The following is a 20,744-nucleotide window of genomic DNA, read 5'->3' on the forward strand; positions in this document are numbered from 1 at the left end:
ATCTCTGCTAATTCTGGATTTACCCTCTAAGTTGGTACAAGGAGATGACATTATCGCATCAAAGAGGTAACCAAAACAATATGCAGTTAGATGTTACAGGTAGGCAGTACAGGAATTCCTTGGAGGAAGCAATTAGGGTGGATAAAATGGTTTTGAGACAGCTTCTAGGAGCACGAATAAAAATGGTAAAACAAGTGAGTGCCAGGGCATCTTCTGAGGATACCAAGGGTCTAGCATGGTTCAGAGCTGAACATCACTGTTGAAATGGGTAGCCAGGTCTGATACAATCAATGAGGATCCAGATTACAGGGGAGGATGCTTGATACAAAATTAAGAATCTAAATGACCACACAGATGATAAGCCAATTAAAGAATTTGCTTTCGTGTTTAACATGTATCAATGGGAGGCTCTTTTGACAAATTTATGGACTAGGACAAGAGTAGAAGATATGGCTGTAATGCTGTAAAAACACACTGGTGGCTGTGACAACTTCCCAGGCCTTTAATATTTCTCCATTAACTAGAAGACCATAAACAAAGACAAATTAGGTAATATAACCAATATCAGTGTAATTAAGAAAGAGATTTAGTTTGAATACTTGGTATAATATATATTCTAAATCTAATAAGTGAGCGACACCTGGGTGGCTCAGTCACTTAAGCATCCGACTTTGGCTCAGGTCATGATCTCACGGTTCACGCCTCATGTTGGGCTCACTGATGTCAGCACAGAGCCCGCTTCAGATCCTCTATCCTCCCCTCTCTTCCCCTACCCCCACCTCAAAAATAAACAAGCATTTTAAAAACATTAAAAAATAAAGTTAACAATGAAAGTTATGCATTCCAAGAAATTTAGAAGTCTAAATGAAATGACTGTTTTTATTAATATTATTAAAACTGACTTTAAATAAGGTAGACAATATGAACAGTCCAACATCAGATATAAGGCCAATAAGCTTTATGAATAACTTCTTCAAGCTTTCAAAGACTAGATATGTTACATAATATGAGAATATAAGATAAAAAGCTGTTTAGAGCACAGGAAAAGATGAACAGCTTTCTATAAGATTAATGTAACTGATTCCAAAACTAGATAGGAATAGCATGCCCACCACATATAAACAGACATATACACATAACTAACTCACTTATTAAAAACGTGTAAAATTTTAAATAAAATTAGCATTTTGAACCCAGCAGTGTACTGAAAAAACTAGTAGGGCTTAATTCGGGGAATGCAAAGATAGTTTAATCTTGGAAACCCATTAAATTAAGACATTCCATATTAAAGGAGAAATCCAAATGATCATCTCCAAAGATGCCCCCCCCCAAGTATTTTATAAAACTCAACACTCCTCTCTGACTTAAAAAAGGTTAGCAAGTTATAAATAGAAGAATTTCCTTAAACTGATAATAGCTACAAAGAACCCCTAACACAAATACTAAATTTGCAAAATGCTACTAGAAGTAGTCTTGTAAGAAATGCTGAAGATTTACAAGAAGAAAACGATAGGTGTTTACTCAAAAATATATAAGGCTTGAATAAATGAAGACAAAAAGTATTCCTACGAAAAGACCCAACAGTGTATTAAAATGTCAATTATTTCCAAATAAATCAATATAATCCTAATCAAAATCACACTGTAATTGTTAATACAGCTTGACAAGCTGACTATAAATTCATCAAGAAGAGAAAATACAAACGAATAGCTAATAAAATTTAGAAAAAAAATAAACTAAGGGGGACTAACTCTACCAGATATCTTTACATACCACAAAGATATATTCCAGTTTTAGGAATATACAAGTAGCCAATGGAATAAAATAAAAGGGCCTAAGATCTGTGTTTATATATTCATGGTATTACAAAATAGGCCTATTTAATAAATGGTTTTGAGATCACTGATTCTCCATTTAGAAAAATTATAAAGGTAAAATCCTATACCTCATATCATGTACAAAATAAATTCCAGATGGATTCAAGAACTAAATATAGAAAAATAAAAATTATAAAAGCATTAAAATACATTAAAGAATTTTTTTAGCCCTGTAGCAAAGAAAGCCTTCTCAGAAAGACACAAACCTAGAAGACAAAAGACCAACAGACCTGACTTTAAAAAACCTGTAAATTTTCAACTAAACTATCAGACACCAAAATCAAAATTAAAAGCCAAGTGACATACCAGAAGGAAACATTTGCAAGATACATAACAACGATTTATGAGCTCCTACAAACCATAAAGGAAAAGACAGTTAAATAAGCAAAGCACAGAGATAGGCAAATCACTGGAGGCATGAACAGTTAACAAATGTGCAATGATGCTCAATCTCAGTGTCAGGAGATGTCAGGGGAATGCCAGTTAAAATGAGCCATTCTTTTGCCTACTGTCTCCTTCCCTCAGAACACCTACCAATGGTAAGTATGGGAAACACTCTCAAACACCATTCTTAGGAGTATATTTGATAATGTCATTTTGGAAATTAATTTGGGCCATGTATATCAAAAGTTAAAAAATATACATTCTGACATCTTAGTTCCTCCTCCATGTATTTATCATGGAGAAATGACACATGCACCATTAGTCATGTACAAAAATGTCTACTTCACATGGTTTATAGTAGTGAAATGTTATAAAGTATCAAAAAAAAGAAAATAATAATAAAAATATGAAATACTACGCAGCAGCTTAAAACGAATTAGGCAGATCTTTATAGGCTGATCTGACAAGATCTCTAAAATATACTGTTAAGTGGGAGAAGTTACAAACAATAAATGAAATATGCACTCATTTGAATAAAAATGAAAAAAACTGGGGCGCCTGGGTGGCTTCAGTAGGTTGAGTGTCCAACTCTTGATTTCAGCACAGGTCACAATCTCAGGGTCATGGGTTTGAATGTCAGGCTCTGTGCTGGGCATGGAGTCTGTTTAAGATTCATCCTCTCTCTGTCTCCCTCCCCCCTTCCCTCCCTCCATCCCTCCGCCTCTCTCCCGATTGCATGCTCTCTCTCCTAAAAAAGATTTCTAAAAATGAAGAAAATCATTACGTATGCAAAAATATACATAACTTAAAAAAGAAAAACCCAAAATGAATAAACAATGGTCATCTCTGGAAAGAATGGGAATTTAGTGTGATTTGGGGGTAGAGATATAAGAAAGTATTTTCACTTTCTATTCTACATAAACCTCTATGTCTTTGCTTTACATGTGTATTTAAAAAATAGGATTTATAAATCTTTTAAGAAAAAAAAACCAGCAAATGAGTAATTTAAAAATCACTGTTTTTGCTTTAATTTGGTCTTTATTTTGACTACATGTTGAGGGTCACATGATCCTATAAAGTGCCTCAATAAGTTTCAAGCCAGATAACATTATGGAACAGAAATAATTTCATAATTAGTAAGAAAACACTGCTAAACGGCTCAAGTCCTTCGGCTTTTTGACAGGGATTAATTTAATGATCCTATACATTGATTCCCGGTAAATTACAGCCATTCAATCTGATACAAGCATAATACTATACATTATACTGTACTGCAAAGTATCAATCTTTTTAGTACAGTGCCATAATAAAAGCAGCATGCTTTATAGAATCAGCTTCCAGGATAAATAAATGCACTGAAAAAAAATACCTTTAAATTAAAATCAAAAGAGACATTTAAAGTTTGGGCATTCTTCATTATGGGAAAGAATCTTCCACTTTGAGACTATTATATATCAGAAAAGCTCCATCTGTTGTATAATTATCTCTGATAAACGGCCTGATGCTTCGAGCTTCATTAGAGAAAAGGGAAGAGAAAGACACATACAGAGAGAACTGGGAATAAATCTCCCCACCATATTTCACTTAAAACCAGCCCAGCAGGAAGTCATAAAGTATTTTTTCAATAGGTAATATTTTCTAAATGTTCTACTAGAATAAGCCAGCCTGTTTTGCCCAATATCTATCTGGTCTTCTGAAGTAGGCATAATCCAAAAAAGGGAAAACTAGTTTCACTGAAAGATTATTAGTAATTTAATTGGTAAAAACAAACAGTCTAACTACTTGGTGGCTGTGATATTAATTTTCGAGGAGACAGATAAGGGCCTGTCAGGCAAGAATGAAGACTAGTAGCCAGTGAAGCCCAATGCATGTTCCAAGACCCAAGGGCAGTCTAGCAAGGACATCTGTTAAAATGTGGTACTATTTTATTTTATTTTGTAAATGCCTGGGGGAGCTAGGGTATCACTAGGAACCAGTTTCCAAGGAAACAATGGAAATCTCTTTATTCAACCAAATTAATTTAACCACAGATAAAGAATGTTCTCAAATTTCTATTTTGGGAATCACTGTCATAATTAAAAGAAAATCCAGCCAGCACTCAGAAATGAAGCTTTAATCATTAACAATCTTCATTAACATTCCAGTTAGTATGGTTCTCACTTTTTCTGTATATTTTCTTTTGGCTATAACAAAAGCATCTGTGTAGATGCAGTAGAGAAGAATATGAAAACTCTTGAGTATTATGGATAAAAAAGGCCCAGAGCTGAGTGCTAGTCTTGTCATGTGACTCATGGCAAATTAGCATGCAAACCTTTTCTCATGTGTAAAATAAGCAGAACAGCAGCCCTGCCTACATTGCACATGGTCAGGAAGATCTTGGGAATATAATGTTTGTTAAAGTGCTCTGTTACACAGGGGCTAGCAAACTTTTTCTGTAAAGAATGACTGGGTCTTTGCAGCAACTACCCAATTCTGCTATTGTAGTGCAGAAGCAGCCATAGACATAGTACATAAATGAATGAGCACGGTCCTTATTCCAATAACACTTTATTTAACAACACTGAAGTTTAAATTTCATATAAGTTTTAAATGTCACAAAACATTGTTCTTTTGACTTTTTTCAATCATCTAAAATCATTACAGGCCATACAAAAACATGTGATAGTCTGGATGTGGCCCATAGGCCATATTTTGACAATTCTTCTTGTAAACGATAGTTTTATATATGTGTAGGCTGCTGTTTATTTCTTAGTATGTGCCTCTACAGAGCTTAGGAAAAGTATTCTGTATGAGGTGAGCACTCTCTTAACTGCTAGATCAGAATGTCAGATTATTTGAAAACAAGCCCACTTCTTGCCATCATTCTTTCCTAGTAGAAGGTATGGATTTCAACCGTTTGGGTATCAGTTCTCTTCCCCTCCTGCCTTGAAAGAAACAGAATAGTCAACTTTCCTCTAAAACCTCTCATTCTATCCAATATGTAGTGGGCCCGGGAAAAAAAACAAAGCCCAAAACCCAAAACCCAGGTAGGCACGCACATCAAAAGTCTCCCAAACATGTTTACTTGTGACATGCTCAGGATAACAAGAAAATTGATTTATAAGAGAAAGAAAAGGGCATTTTTTTTTCATCTTTTAAGTCTAATCTGATAAGACTCTGACTTAAGGTGACCAGTCAATATGCCCTTCATTTAAAAATAAAACAGCAACTAGTTCCAGTGTTCTATCTGCAACTTGACATTATCCTTTCTCCCTTTAAAAGTTGGGTCAACAGAAGTAGCAGTGCTAGGAATTTACCCAAGGGATACAGGAGTGCTGATGCATAGGGGTACATGTACCCCAATGTTCATAGCAGCGCTCTCAACAATAGCCAAAACATGGAAACAGCCTAAGTGTCCATCAACTGACGAATGGATCAAGAAGATGTGGTTCATCTATACAACGGAATACTACATGGCAATGAGAAAGAATGAAATCTGGCCCTGTATAGCAACATGGATGGAACTCGAGGGTGTCATGCTGAGCAAAATAAGTGAGGCAGAGAAGGACAGTTACCATATGTTTGCACATATAGATGGATTAGGAGGAAGCTAACGGAGGACCATGAGGGAGAAGGGGAATAATAGGTGGGGAGAAGGAGGGAGGCAAAGCATGAGAGACTCTTGAATGCTGAGAACAAACTGAGGGCTGATGGGAGTGGGGGAGACGGGAAGGGGGGTGATGGGCATGGGGGAGGGCACTTGTGGGGATGAGCACTGGGTGTTATAACAATAAACTATTTAAGAAAGAAAAAAAGTTGGGTCAGGGGGCGCCTGGGTGGCTCAGGTGGGTGAATATCCAACTGTTGATATTGGCTAAGGTCATGATCTCATGGTTTGTGAAATCAAGCCTTGCCCAGGGCTCTGGCGGACAGAGTAGAACCTGCTTAGGATTTTCTCTCTCCCCTTCTTTCTCTGACCTTTCCCCACTCTCTTGCTCTCATTCTCTCTCAAAATAAACAAACATTAAAAAAAAAAGTTGGGTCAAGAAACAGAAGTACAAATCACACTTTATCTCCTCTATGAAAACCCTGGAAATTGGGAGAACAACAAATAAGTAGCAAAAGCAGAAAGGTTATTTTGTTCTTCTTAAGTATTTATGTAACACTCCTTCCTCTGTAGTTTACATTTGCATGCAATGTCCTTTATACTATAAATCACTACAGAGACAGGAAGTTATGGTGTGATGCCAGAGATCCAGGCTACTGTGATCTTGGGTAAGATACTGAACCATCATCCTGTGCCTCCATCTCTACACCTGTGAAACAGATATGGTAACCGTCCCCACCATACAGGGTAATTATGAAGATAAAGTAGGTTACTGCAGATAAAGCATTTGGAATAGTGCCTGGAAGTTGATGAGTCTAGTGTTAGCTGTCACCATTATTATAGCATTTAAATACAATGACAAGTCCTTTGGTCACTCTTGAGTTTTGTTTACACTGCTTTTTTTTTTTTTCAAAACAAGTTTCTAACGGCTTAAGTTCCACAGATTGTTCTACAGTCACATAATGATGAGAGAGGAAGAGGTATGTGTCTGTTCAAACAAACAAACAAAACCCACTATTTGGAGCTTTTGGATATCTGTGTTATTTGACCTTCAGTCAGGTTTTAAGAAATTCTTCTGGATAAAAATCTGCCCTGTTTCTTTGCTTTACACGCTCGTCAGTAGACTTGCAGAATTTATCTGCAGTCTTTTTAGAACAGCACTAATGAACCCACACTCTCACCACCTTTCTTTTCATATATTCATTTCACAGTGAGAAGTAAAAAAGCAGATATAAACAATACCCATTCTCTTGATTATTCCAGAAAAGTAAAAATTTTCCACAAGTCCTGAAGACACTTCCAGTTCCACACAGTAACAACAGATCCACAATTACTGTACAGTTAACAATTATGTAGTACTTGGATTTGCAACACCAACCCATTTCCCAGCAACTCCCACACCCTACGTCTCCTTACCTCTATGTAAGAGAAGCTATGAAGGGCAGCCAATGAAATTCTGGTCCCTTGAGGTTGCTAAAAGATCAACAGAAGTAATCCCTTCCTCCTGTTTCTCCACCCTGCTTCTACTAGGTAGAGCACAGCTGAAGAAATCTCTAAGGTACCTATAGATCAGGCTGTCTACTCTCACCTGGGTCTTCACTGCTACTTGGCAACCACCATAATTATCTCATGTTGACTTATAATGCATCCACCCTAACACTTTAACAAACCTCTCTAGTTTTCTCACCCCTGTATACTCCACCCACAAACAAGACCCACAGTTTTCAACCTCCTTGAGGTAGCAACACCCACCTGAGAAAGCTTTTGCAAATGACATGCTTATTGACCACTGTTTCTGCTGCTGCCTTCCTTACACCCCAAAATTCTTCTGAACCAACTTGGGAGAATAAGCCAGAATCTCAGGGAGAAACATTTATATTTGAAAAAAATGAGCTCCTTGGAGGACAGAGACCTAACCGTACTCGTTTCTGTAGCCAGCACTTAACCTAGTGCCTAACATATAGCAGGCTCTCAGCAAAGATTGCTAAATGAATATACAAGCCACTGAATATTAAATAGCTTAAATTTAGGTAATCAATCTCAAGATCATCAAATCCAAGTGTTTCTTGTGAGTTTACAGTCTCTACAGGATTTTAACAATGATGAGGCAATAAGCTATTGTGGTTGCTTTCAAGTACTTGCTTTGGAGCCAAATTAGTGGGTTGGAATACATACTGAGAGGCAGAAGCTCTATAACTTTGGGCTGAAGTTACTGGACCTCTATTCTTTACCTTCCTCATCTATAAATACAAAGGTAATAAAAACACCTAAATCATAAGAGGCTGTGAAAATTAAATATTAGTACCTATAAAGAGCTTAGATGAGTACTTAGAATATAGCAAACAATTCATAAATGTGACCTTCCAGTTTATTTTTTAAAGTTTGTTTATTTATTTTGAGAGCACACATATGCACACAGAGCAGAGGAGCAGGGAGAGGGAGAGAGAGAAAGAATCTCAAGTAGGCTATGTGCTGTCAGGGCAGAGCCCTATGTGGGGCTCAATCCCATGAACTGTAGGCCATGACCTGAGCCGAAATCAAAAGTCTGATGTTTAACTGACTAAGCCATAGTTTATTATTATGATGAAAGACCACATCATGAGCTGAAATTTGTTCCTTGGCTTCTGTGACCTTGCCCATTATCATTCTCCTCTTCTCTGATTTCTTCAGTTGCCTACTCTGTTTTGATTTCACTCTCAAGGTTCTATTCTCACTGCTTTTAATTGCTCTCACCCTTGCCAGTCTCATTTAACCATTAGGTCTTCAACCATCATCTCCCAAGTGTTTGAGCTCACTCTGACCTCCCTTGTCCTGAGCTCCAACTCAAACTGTCCACTTGAACATGACAGTATCATATCTCAGATTAGCAAACCTCAATTTCTCAGATAATTGTAAAAGCCTGAGAATTACAATAATGAGCCTCATAAGAGTTAGGAAATGAGATTCGTTTCAGAGAGTTTAACTCAAGATAAATACGCAATAGTTTAAAGCAGTGATGTCATCAGAGAGACTGGATCTAAAGCTAGTAGAACTAGACATCCTTACTCCGATGCAAGGTATTTATTTATCGAAAGGAAAAACATGACAGTATTCAATGGCCCAGACTGGCAAGTTATGGAAATACAGGAAGTGTTGTGTCCTAGGGGCTCCAAAGCTTAGGGTAGGTTTAAGCCTAGGCATGAAGGGTATGAAGGGTATGATGATGTAATCTTGCATTGAATACAACACCTTCCCTGTATGTAGTTAAAGCGTACCTCACAATCAGCCTGACTCAATTAAAAATTCAATTCATTTCAATTCCACTTATTGAGTCCATATTTTGCCATTAGCTATATTAAATCCTTATCTGGGTTGGCTTCCCAGAAAGGTCTACCTCCAGAGAAAATGTTTTAGTCATCTATAAATTTTATTTCCAATCCCTGTTACAGGATTTTTCATGATGAACTAATAAAGCAATTTTTGGTTATGATTTGAGTTTCCACATACGTAAATTATAGAGAAAGTGCTGATCTTGCCAACATGAAAATTTCTATTCTCTGAGGTAATTATGTTTCCCACTGTGAATTAACTGATCAAAAGCATGGATTCTGAAGCCAAATGTCTACATGTGAATCCTGATTCTGATATCTAGTTGTTTGTGACTACAGGCAAATTATTTGAGCTTTCTGCACCTGTTTCCTTATCTGCAGGATAGCGATAATGATAGCATCTACTGTACTGGATTATCATGAAGAATAAAAGAGAAAATATGCAAAACATACAGAACACTGTTTTGCACATAAAGTGCTCAATAAATGGTAGTTATTGTTACCCTCCTCTTGCACACAACTCGGCTGCTCAAAGTTTTTCTGCGGCTTGATCCTGGTATGTATGAATCCAACTGAGATAAGCTCCAATCTGACCAGCTCCAATCTTTCCCTTAGACAAGGAATTCTTCACCTAAAGGCTACACTGAGCTTAAAAAAATTTTATTCAAAATTGTGTATACATGGATGGTATGTATTTTTCTGAGACAAGGGGCCATGCCTTTTATCAGTGTTCCTTAATAGCTACATGACCCAAATAGATTTTTAATAACAAAACCCACTGCCTTAACATTACCACTACCATTTTAATGTTTTCTTCTTCCCTCCTCTTAAATGGTTTCTACACCTTCCCCTGGGCCTGTAAATTACAATATTTTAAAAATTCTTTTCTCTGCAATGTTATTCTAGTATAACCCTTCCCATTTTTAGGGTTACTTCTCCAAAAGAACTATAATAATATTACCTTGTTTGCTCAAAAACCTATTATCTAACATCCAAATTTAAGCCTCTATGACTTGACCATCATCTACCTTTCCAATCCTGTCCTCTTTAAATGGCCCTAAAAGGGTCACTTGCCAGTATAGAACTCCATGAAGCTTTCCTCCACAGCTCATTCTACTCTGTCTAGAATGTCTTTTCACCACCTTATGTCTGTTTCAAGACCACTTTCTCCAGTAAACCAACACCCTTCTTCAAGAGTCACTGAAGAAGAAACACATAAGAAAAAATCATTCAAATGGACACATAAAACCATATATCAGGGTTTCTCAACCCTGGCATTATGGACACATCTGGCTGAATAACTTCTTGCTGTGGAGAGCTGTCCTGTGTAGTGTAGGATGTTCAGCAGCATGGGGTAGGAGTGGGGGACAAAATCACTCCTGGTTGAGAACCACAAATGTAACAAATATATTTAATTTCTCCTGATAAATAGTAAATTCTCTGAAGACACAGTTTATGGTCTTCCTTACTATTATATTCTCAATTTTAACTAGTACACTGGTTTATGATAATTTGTTCTCTGTTCATCTTTCCAAAGTTAGAACACTCTAATGTACCATATTCCAAGGATTTCTATATGTTCATTAACTCTGAAACAACAAATTTCAACCTGTTGTTAAAGCTTTTAAAAGGCAAAAACTGCTATGTCAAGATGTACCTAAAATTTTTAACACATATGGTTATAGGCTGTGTCCTAAAGAAGATGGTTAAAGCATTTAAAAATTGAAGTGGGCAGTGGACTTTCATATCACATATATAACAGCAGAATTCTACTGCTGAGGACTTACAGAAGAAAAGAAACCATTTCCTCCTCTCTTCAAACATCCTATGTTCTATGAAGTTATTATCTCAGTTAATTGCCTAGAAACATTCAAGGCCCAGTTAGTGACATAGGTAAGTTTTCAATCCAAGGCTCCTAAATTAGAAGTGCCCTAGATCAGTGATTCTCAGCACATATTAGGATCTTCTGCAAAGGTTAAAAACAAAACAAAACAAACAAATACAAAAAACAAACAAAATAAATCACACAGATCCTTGCACCTCCCTCCAGGTCAATAAAATCAGGGAATGGTGAAGATTAAAGCAAAAAAAAAATTTTTTTTTTTTTTAATCTCTAATGGTATCTATTTTCCAGCCAGGATTGAGAACCACTGCCCTGGACTGGTTCAAAACTTCATACCTTGACAGTTAACATAGAAGACTATCTTTTAGAAAGACCTTAAGCTCTACAGAATTGCTAAAATATATTCTCTTAACTTGCTGACTTGGGCCTACAGGTCAAAACTTTATCTTGAATTAGAAAGTCTGCTATCTTCTTTTCTAGACAAGGCATTACCAAGAAGCTCATGATCTGATTCTTGGGCTGCTTTCTCTACCACTTCACAGGATCTGGGCACTTACACTCCTCTTTACTTGGTGAAGTTACATTCAGTTCTGTCGGAAGCGGCTGCTGGCTGGGACTAAGAGTTGGCGTGGTTATCGAGGTATTGTTGTTGTCACTGGTGGTCTCTTCAGAAAACAAATCTGATTGGCTGTTACTTGTACTTGGAGCGGAATCATCGTCTGGTTGTTTCTTCTGAAAATCTGAGGAGAAAGAGTGATATAACAAGTGTAATGAAGGAGTTCACAATCTCCTTGGGAATTAAAAGACAATAAAAGTACAAAAATAAAAATTAAATGACACAATGGCAATAATATTCTGGGTAATAAAACACAGAAGTAAAAAACTGATTAAAAAAAAAAAAAAACATATACCATATACGTCCTCCACTGGTGCAGCACAACTGGAGTTAAAGCTTTCCATGGTATTTTTATTGTTCAGAAAATGGTAGACATACCAGTTTTAATGTAAGAGCTTACAAAGCCAAATACAAATTAAAATTTTAGGGGTAACCAAAGAAAACTTATTCAGGGGCACCTGGGTGGCTCAGTAGGTTGAGCATCCAACTCTTGATTTCAATTCAGGTCATGATCCCAGCGTTTGGAACTGAACTGAGCCCTATGTCAGACTCTGTGATGAGCCTGGAGCCTGCTTAAGATTCTCTCCCTCTCACCCTCTCCTCAGCTCAGGACTGTTCTCTAAAATAATAGAAAGAAGAAGAGGGAAGAAGGGAAGAAGGGAAGAAGGGAAGAAGAAGGGAAGAAGGGAAGAAAGGAAGAAAAAGGAAGAAAGAAAGAAAGAAAAAGAAAGAAAGAGAGAGAGAGAGAGAGAGAGAGAAAGAAAGATTTTGGAAAAAAATTGCATAGAAAAAAAGCACAGTAAATAAGAAACACGTAAGAAGATTGTAGAGATAAATAAGTACAAAGATATTAGTAATGGTAATAACAGTAAACTGACTAAACTCAGCAATTAAAAGATAATATTCAGATTGAATAAACAAAATCCTGCTTTATTCTGTTTACAAGACATACTAAAAACATGAACATGAGTATAAAGAAAAATTTAAAGTATATTAAAAAAATAGCAGCAAAGATACATGATTAAAAAGCCAGGAATAGCTGCAGTACTATCAGAAAATGTAGACTAAGGCCAAAGAGAGAGAGAGAGAGAGAGAGAGAAAGAGGATCATTATATAATTGTAAAAAAAAAAGTTAAAACCAAAGAATTTACCAGCAAGATAAAACAATTTTAAACCTGTATGTACCTAATAACAAAACCTTAAAATATATAAAGCAAACATGACTGTATCTATGGAAACCTGACAAATTTACTGTCATAATGGGAAGATTTTAATATACCTGTCTCAGCCAAAATAATTAGTAAAACTAGAGAAGATTAATAAGCATATGTAGACTCATATACCCAACACAAGATAATAAATTATTTTCAAACATATGAAGAATATTTACAAAAACTGGCTAAACCTGGCTAAATATTGATCACACATTAACCTATAAAGCAAAAGTCTTAACAGATGCCAAAGAATTGGTAAGATAAAAACATTATCAGCTGACCACAGAGCATGTAAATTAAAACGATAAAAAATTCTATCATTTGAAAAAGTAAAAAATAAATTTTATTAACAATTTAAAGTAAACTCAGGGGTCAAATCAGAAATTAGAAAATACTTACAAATAAATGATAAAGAAATTACTACTCATCAATATCCAGTAAAGAGAAACATGTGCATAGCATTATCTATACCTCACTCATTTCACACCTGATATATGCCTGAGAGAATCTTAACACACATGTACAAGAATGTTAATTACACATTGTTTGCAATAGTAAAAAGTCAGAAACAACTTGAAGGTCCATAAACCATACTAAATTCATATAATGAAATAATGTATATTGTAAAAATAATTGCTACACACATCAGCAGGAATGAATCTCAGAATCACAGCACTGAAATGAAAAAACAAGTCACTAAATAACACAGTAAGATTGTGCTTACATAAACCTTAAAAAGAGTCAAAATGCTCAACCACCTGAGCCACCCAGGCACCCCTAAAAATATGTATGTTTAAACCATTAAAAAATAATTAACATAATTCAGTTTACTGGTTACCTCTTAGGCTGAGGGAGCAGTGTGTAAGGTGAGAGGTATGCAAAAGTATTAAGAAAAATAGTTAATGTACATTGACAGAATAGATTACAATAAATTAAAATTCATGCATAAGGGAATACTAGAAGGCAGTTAAAATTAATGGATAATGCTAAAAATAAAACAAAAACAATGTTGAGTGAGAAAAGCTATGGAAGAATATATAGTTTAATATTTATATAAAAATTTAGAATATGTAAAAATACCATATCTTGTTTATCGATACATAATTACAATATAATGCCAAGTGGGGAGATGATGCACCAAATTCAGGAGAATGGTTATGTCTGGGGTGGGGGGGAGAGGGAGGACAGAGAGGAACAGAGATCTTCAATTCTATGTGTAATTCTTCATTTCTCCAAGTCGGTGCTGGGCATATAACTTAAGACTATTAGGTATAGTCTCTGTATTTTTCATTTAAGAAATCTAATGCTAGTCTATAAAGTACACATTATACTTTATCAATTCAGAGGAGGAAAGAAGATCCCGACAAGTCCACATTGCTTTATCTTTTAAACCACAGAGAAACTGCTATTATGCTCTTATCACCACATCAGAATCACTGTTTGAACATGTACTGAGCTATTATTTATGTTGTGCTTACCATATGCCAGGCAATGAACTAAATGTTTTATGTGTATAACCCATTTGCATCAATTCTCAAGACAACCCTACCTAACAAGGGAAGTACAGTTACACAGTCATATACCACTTCACTGATGAAGAAACTGAGGCTGAGAAAAGTTTAGGTTATTTGTTCCAAGTTAAAGCTACTAAGTAGTAAGATGAGAAATTAAATACAGGTCATCTGACACTAAAACCCCATCCATGGTCTTTAATCACAGCCACAGGATGTAAAATGATGAGCACTAGTTTGGCCCAAGGAAAAGACCTCCACATAAGCCCCTACTGATTTACAGAACCAACGGTGAGTGCAATGGATTTAGCCAAAGAATCACTAACCTTTGTGCTGATCAGTGATCTAAAGCCTCTATTGCTTCTTTTCTGTGCATTTATTTCTCCTAGCTACTTTCTCATTCTTCAGTGTTTTGGCATTTTAGAATGGCTTATTACCTCGATGTTATTTGTACAGCACCTTTAGAGAAAAAGGTACTAGAAAAAATGGAATATACAATAATGTAATAATCATGCTTGTTTATGTCATATCATCTCATTAGCTCTCTTATGTCAATAAGACATGTGTCCCTCCTATGACCATCTCTACCATTTAACTGGAAATGTTATAAGGCCCTAAAAGAACTAAATCATTATTACACCATCTAGCACAATCCCCACTGTCTGGAGTCAGACACACAAACTCACTCAGGCACAGTAACACTTAAGGGTAAGTGACATTGGTGTCCACAGACAAAAACCAGGTCCCACCCACACAATCTCCAGCCCAAGCTTTCCATGCTCCTTCATGCTCAACTACTTGTCTTTAAGTCTTCTTTTGTGAATTTTCAGTTGACACAATGTCCCTTCTTTTAACCCATTCTCCCAGGATGACTTTTCTACACCTTCACAGGATGATCAGGTGGAAAAAAATCACCATTACAAACCAAATTGGCTGTACAAAAGAGAACTAGCAGAATCTCTATACATTCTCTGTTTGAATTCAATAAAGAGCCCAAGAATCAAAGAATTTTAAGTCAGAATTAACTTTAAAGATCCAGCTCAATCCTCTCCTCTCACAGATAAAGAAAGCAAGGGCCAAGAAAGTTAATGCAAGTCACCAGAAATTCACAGAGTTAAATACTAACAGTTTTCTAACTCTTGGGCCAACATTAGCAGCTTATATACTACAAAGAGCTTTTTTAAAGTTGGACTTGGGTTCAAATCCTAACTTTGCTATTTACTGGACATATGGCTAAAAGCAAACTTTAATCTTTTGGGACCTTGTCTGTAAAACAAAAGGAGGGCATTATTTCTTCTCACAATAGTGTGGATGAAATAAGAGAATGTGCATAAAAGTATCTGGCACACAGAGTACTCAACAAATGCTAGCCCTTAAAAACAAAAGGGATTTTCCCAGTTTATAGAAAGACCATGAATTATACTTTCCATTTAGTCATGACATCTGCATCTTAATTCCTACTCTCTTGTTCCTTTCTTTCTGAATCATTTGGTATCCAACTTCTGACAACTGACAAACAAAAACAGATAAAAAAAAAAAAAATCCCAGAAGTTTACTCCAAGGACGAAGGGGAGCAGATCTGCATCACATGTAAAAAAGTGAACAACAAAACAGGCAGAGACTGTGCCTCATCACTCTACTCTGGAAAGAAGTATGGGAAGGTGAAATAGTCACTTCATTTGACCCAGCCACAGTAAAGCCTTGTGCTTCCATTTGTTGTTCAGTTTTCATACAAATGGGAAAACCAGAAAACTCTGAGCTTATCAACCTCTATGAAAAAAAAAATAGGAATAATTACTCCTTATCGTAAATTGGTAGAGTTAATTGTATATCCAAAGGTGTAAGCTTGGTGAATGTAAATAAAGCTTTCCAAAATAGTTTTGTAAAACCCAAGTAAAAACCTTTGGATTAATAGTATTGCTGTGCAACAACAAACAAAAGCCTAGATCCTGGCGGCTTAACTTATTATCAATTAAGGGGAAAAATAATAATTTCTCAATGAAGGTAACTCTTAGAATCTGAAGTATCTAGAAATGGGATGTTTCCACAAAACGGAGAAAATGACCTAATGCTACCAATTGAGCAAAAAAGCCAATATAGTCCCTGGGGCTAGTAGCCCATATACTCACAGTACATATTTTTTTCTCTTGCTTTTAGAATGATTTCTCTCACAAGTCAATCTTATTACAAAGTGTACCTCAAAAGACAGACAGCACTGTAAAAACACCTCGCCCTGCTCTGCTGACAAGTCTATTCACCTGAGCAGCCTCGCTGGGACTATACCTTATCTGGTTATTACTTAAAACTTACCTTTGGTTTGTATACACTCCAACTGTTTATCTCTCAGATGTACTATACAGATTTGGCAAGATGCTTAGCCCATTTAATTCCCACCCACTTCCAGATTAGGACAGTAACTACTATTTTTTGAATGATTTCTTCAAGGCAGAGAATACACAAAAGTGATTCAGAAAGGATTTCATTAAACTTACTTTGACAATAAATTCCTTTTTAAAAAACCTCTTCACAACCTACTTTTTGCCCTCAGCAATATATCATGAATATATTTTCTCTGTCACATACAGACATGTGTGATCATTCATAGGTGCAGTATGAGTCCACTCATAATACAGCAATTAAGCCAACTGACTATTATTATACCTGTGCAGTTACCAATTTTTCACTATTATAAGCAAGATTCCATTAAACTTCCTCAGGTAATATTGCTAGAAGTAGAACAACTGTGTAGGAGAGAACATGTATTTTTAACATTGGGTACATAATTTCAAATTCTCTTGGCACAATACGCTGTGATTTCCCACAGCACAAGACCTACTATGGTGGGTCTGCTCACTTGTCAGTACCCCACAATACATGGCCCCAGGATAAATAAATGCTCAATAAATGTTAACTGGTAAGTGGCCAAATGTATTCCTGTAGAAAAGCCCATCACTGGATTACATTTAAAATTATTTACCTGTTGTCATTTTAAACCTTTCACAAACTATTTTGTGTGCCTTCAAGGGCACTCCTAGCATCACCTGGATTAGCATTTCCAAAAGATGAGGTACTCAGTACCAGTGAGTTTCTATTTTCATAATTAATAGTAGAAATGAGAAATTCAACTGCATTTGTTCTAACTTGCCAAGTTTATATGGCCACTAATAAGGCTTCTATATCATTATTACAGACACTAAAGCAGGATATAAAGAAAATTAAACTGGTGGTGAAAGAGGTGAAAGAGGTACGATTTAAGTGCCTACTATGAGCAAGGCACTCTGCCAGAGGCCTTATGTTCATTTTCTCATTTAATCCTCAAAATAAACTGGGCAGTAGATGCTGTCCTCACACTTCAGCAGAGGACAGTGGGGCAATCTGCCCCTTCCTAACAAGTGCTGGAGCAGGGTTTTGAGACCCAGGTTTATGTGGCTCTAAGGTCCATACTCTTCCCACTACAGCCTGCACCACTGAGGCAACCACTGCCCAGCTTGCCAAAATACAACAGCTTGCACACTGCAGGGGTTACTTTTCTAGTTCCCACATCCCATTCCAAATCTCCAAACTCCACCTGACTTTAGATGACAGATCTACAGATTACAATCCCATCTTTCCACTGGAAGCTTTATTTTAGCATTTCACACCATAAAATGCTTCAAGTTTCAAATAGCCGATTAAAGTGGACATGTTGCAAATAAAAGCTCAATTTGATTACCTTAAAAGTTTAGTTCATCTAAGGCATTGTATAAAGGCCCCCTTTAAAAACAAAACAAAACAAAACAGGGTTCTTTTTCATTTGCTTCACCCCTTCCCCCAATTTATGTCCTAAATAGGCTAGAGCCTCCATTCATAAGTAACTTCTAGGTTTTTAAAGCTGCACATTCCTACCGCACCCCACTCATAAACCTTAGATACCTTATTTTTATTTAAAAGCTACAACGCCATTAGCCATTGGTCAGCAAACCAGTTTTAACCTTCTGATTAAAATCCAAAAAAAAATTCTCATAGTTGGATGTTAACCAGGGTTAAAAGCCTCAGCAAAAATAAACTGGTTTGAACAAAAATTAGCAAGAATCAAGGACTGATAACACCTTAAATTCACTCACTTTGCATCCTATCTTATGGGGGAAACAGTGATCTATTCAATGTGGCTAGATTCATTTAAACTTCCTGTCATTAGTAATCTCTTTTAGCTTCTTAAAAAACAAAAAACTTTACCATATTCTCATGATTCCTCCTCTTTAAAACTCAGACTGTCTTCAGTGATCTCAGAATACACACAGACTAGCTGATACTGATCTGATACTAATTGATACCTTCAGGTAAGTTTAAAATACATACATTACACACTCCCATGCACCACATATACCCTATTGATGGTGACTCCTGTCCTGTGTCTCTATCTGTGCCCATGAATCTTTGAGGTACATCTCAAAAACTATAGACCCTTGTCTTCTGCCCTTCTCTTCATCTCGGGATGGCACCAACATTCTCCTGGAGGCTGAAGCCAGAAGCCTGGGAATCATCTCAGACTCCACATTCTCTTACCCTTATTTGTACCTCTCAAAAAATCTCCATTATTTATGACTCCAAACATCTCTTGATCCCAGCCATTTCTCCATTACCACACTAATCTAAGTCATCATCATCTGTCGGATTCCTTCAATGGTACTCTATCTGATTTCTTTGCATTCTACTAGCTCTTGGCCTGCTCTAATCCATTCATCACAAAACAATCAGAATGATGTAAAAACCAAACTTGGATAAGGTCATTTTCCTCCCTAAACCCTTGAATGGCCCCACCTTACCTTTATAATTAGATCCAAAATCATAATCATGTTTCAGAAGTTAACAAGTCTCTTTAAGAACTGCCTTCTGGCTATCTCTTCAGTCTCCTCTTAAGCCACTGCTTCTCCTCTCCCTCCTCCTACTTCAGGGGTCCTCTCTGTTTTTCAAACTTTCCATGCTTTTTTTTCAACCTGGAATACTCTGATCACAGCATGTGACTATTTTTCTTTATCTTGCCATTTGCCTTGGTAAACTCCTACTCATCTTTGAATCTTAACATAAGAATGATTTCCTCAGGGAAGCCCTTAAGATTATATCCACAGAAGCACTTAATATATATTTGCTGGATGAAAAATAAGTGACTGTCTTATTCACTGTATACCCTAGACCCTAGCAAAAAAATATTATGTTTGCCACATAATACACAATATAGATTTGTTGAATATAACTTATTTGATCCAGCCAACATACTAAGTTTAAAAATATTAGTTCTCTCAGATCTTAATGGACTTTAAATTGCCACAAAACAGGAAGTGAATGTTTCTATATACAGTAAAAATATTAAATATCACTGTCTGTAAGCAGATGTTTACATTTTACAAGTTATCCCTGCACATATAAAATTTTCTTCCTTACTACTCACCACAGGTAACTAGCTCTGATACGATTCAAAAAGTCTCTCAAGTCCTATTTGCTTAGGTCTGGACTACAGGGCTGGTAAGCCTTTATTTGAGAACAGGAATAAAATTACATTGGCTCCCCAATGTCTGTCTTCAAATGCTTCTTGCAAAATTAGTCAACAAGAGAATATATGAAGTTGACAAAGTTTACAAGCAAAACTCTTACCAGAAATTAAGCTTATTTTTATAATCTGGTTTATCACAAATTATACAGTCCCTAGATTCTTCACACCTATAGAGCCTACTGCTCAGAAGTGTGAACCAGCAAAAAAAGTTATTTGGAGGAAGGCTTATTTCTTATACAGCATTTATTGTGCAGACTCTACAGTTTTCTCAATAATTGTGTCTCCTACTCATTTACAGAGCATAAATTAACATGTTAACATTACAGCAAATATCTAAAGATCCATTAGTACTACAATAACATGCACCAGAGACCTATTTATTTCATTTCAGTCTAACCACAAAATGTGTCAATTTTTTTAAAAATCGAAAATACGGGGAGATGTTTTCTAGATATTGTGACAGCCTGGTTCCAACAAAATAAGCATTTAAAGATGCCTGTGCATGTATGTATGTGTATACATATGCGTATGTGTTCATGTGTATGTATGTGTACACACACACACACTACACATATAGCTCAACCATCAAAGGACTGATAGGGCTAGGCAAATTGTGGAAATATTAAGAAAAGCTGACAAAACAAAGTAGGCCAATTACAACCTAAAAACAAAACAAAACAAAAACCTGTCTTATCTGACACTTTAAACCAGCTAAAGACCTCTCCTTAGGCCATTAGTCCCTACTGTCATTCACAGATTGTTCCAATGGTATGGGTGTAGAATGAACATAACTGCTGGAGAGGTTGAAGCCTAGATTTTTATCCAGTTCAGACTTAAGATTTCAAATGCCCATGATGACTCAATAATAATGGAAC

The 20,744-nt window shown here is 36.2% G+C and overlaps 1 protein-coding gene across 2 annotated transcripts in view; it reads right to left on the reverse strand.

Annotated features, from left to right (window-relative positions):
- ZFAND3 (zinc finger AN1-type containing 3) overlaps nt 1-20,744 on the reverse strand; it is a 337,118-nt gene that overhangs the window by 68,329 nt on the left and 248,045 nt on the right. For both annotated transcript variants that reach the window (XM_039235307.1, XM_039235306.1), the window contains exon 3: nt 11,556-11,738. In XM_039235307.1, the coding sequence (XP_039091238.1) occupies nt 11,556-11,738 (183 nt within the window). The remainder of the gene's footprint in view (nt 1-11,555; nt 11,739-20,744) is intronic.

Source organism: Hyaena hyaena, unplaced genomic scaffold (assembly GCF_003009895.1).
Source record: "Hyaena hyaena isolate Hyena2069 unplaced genomic scaffold, ASM300989v1 scaffold_96, whole genome shotgun sequence".
Classification (NCBI taxonomy): Eukaryota; Metazoa; Chordata; class Mammalia; order Carnivora; family Hyaenidae; genus Hyaena; species Hyaena hyaena.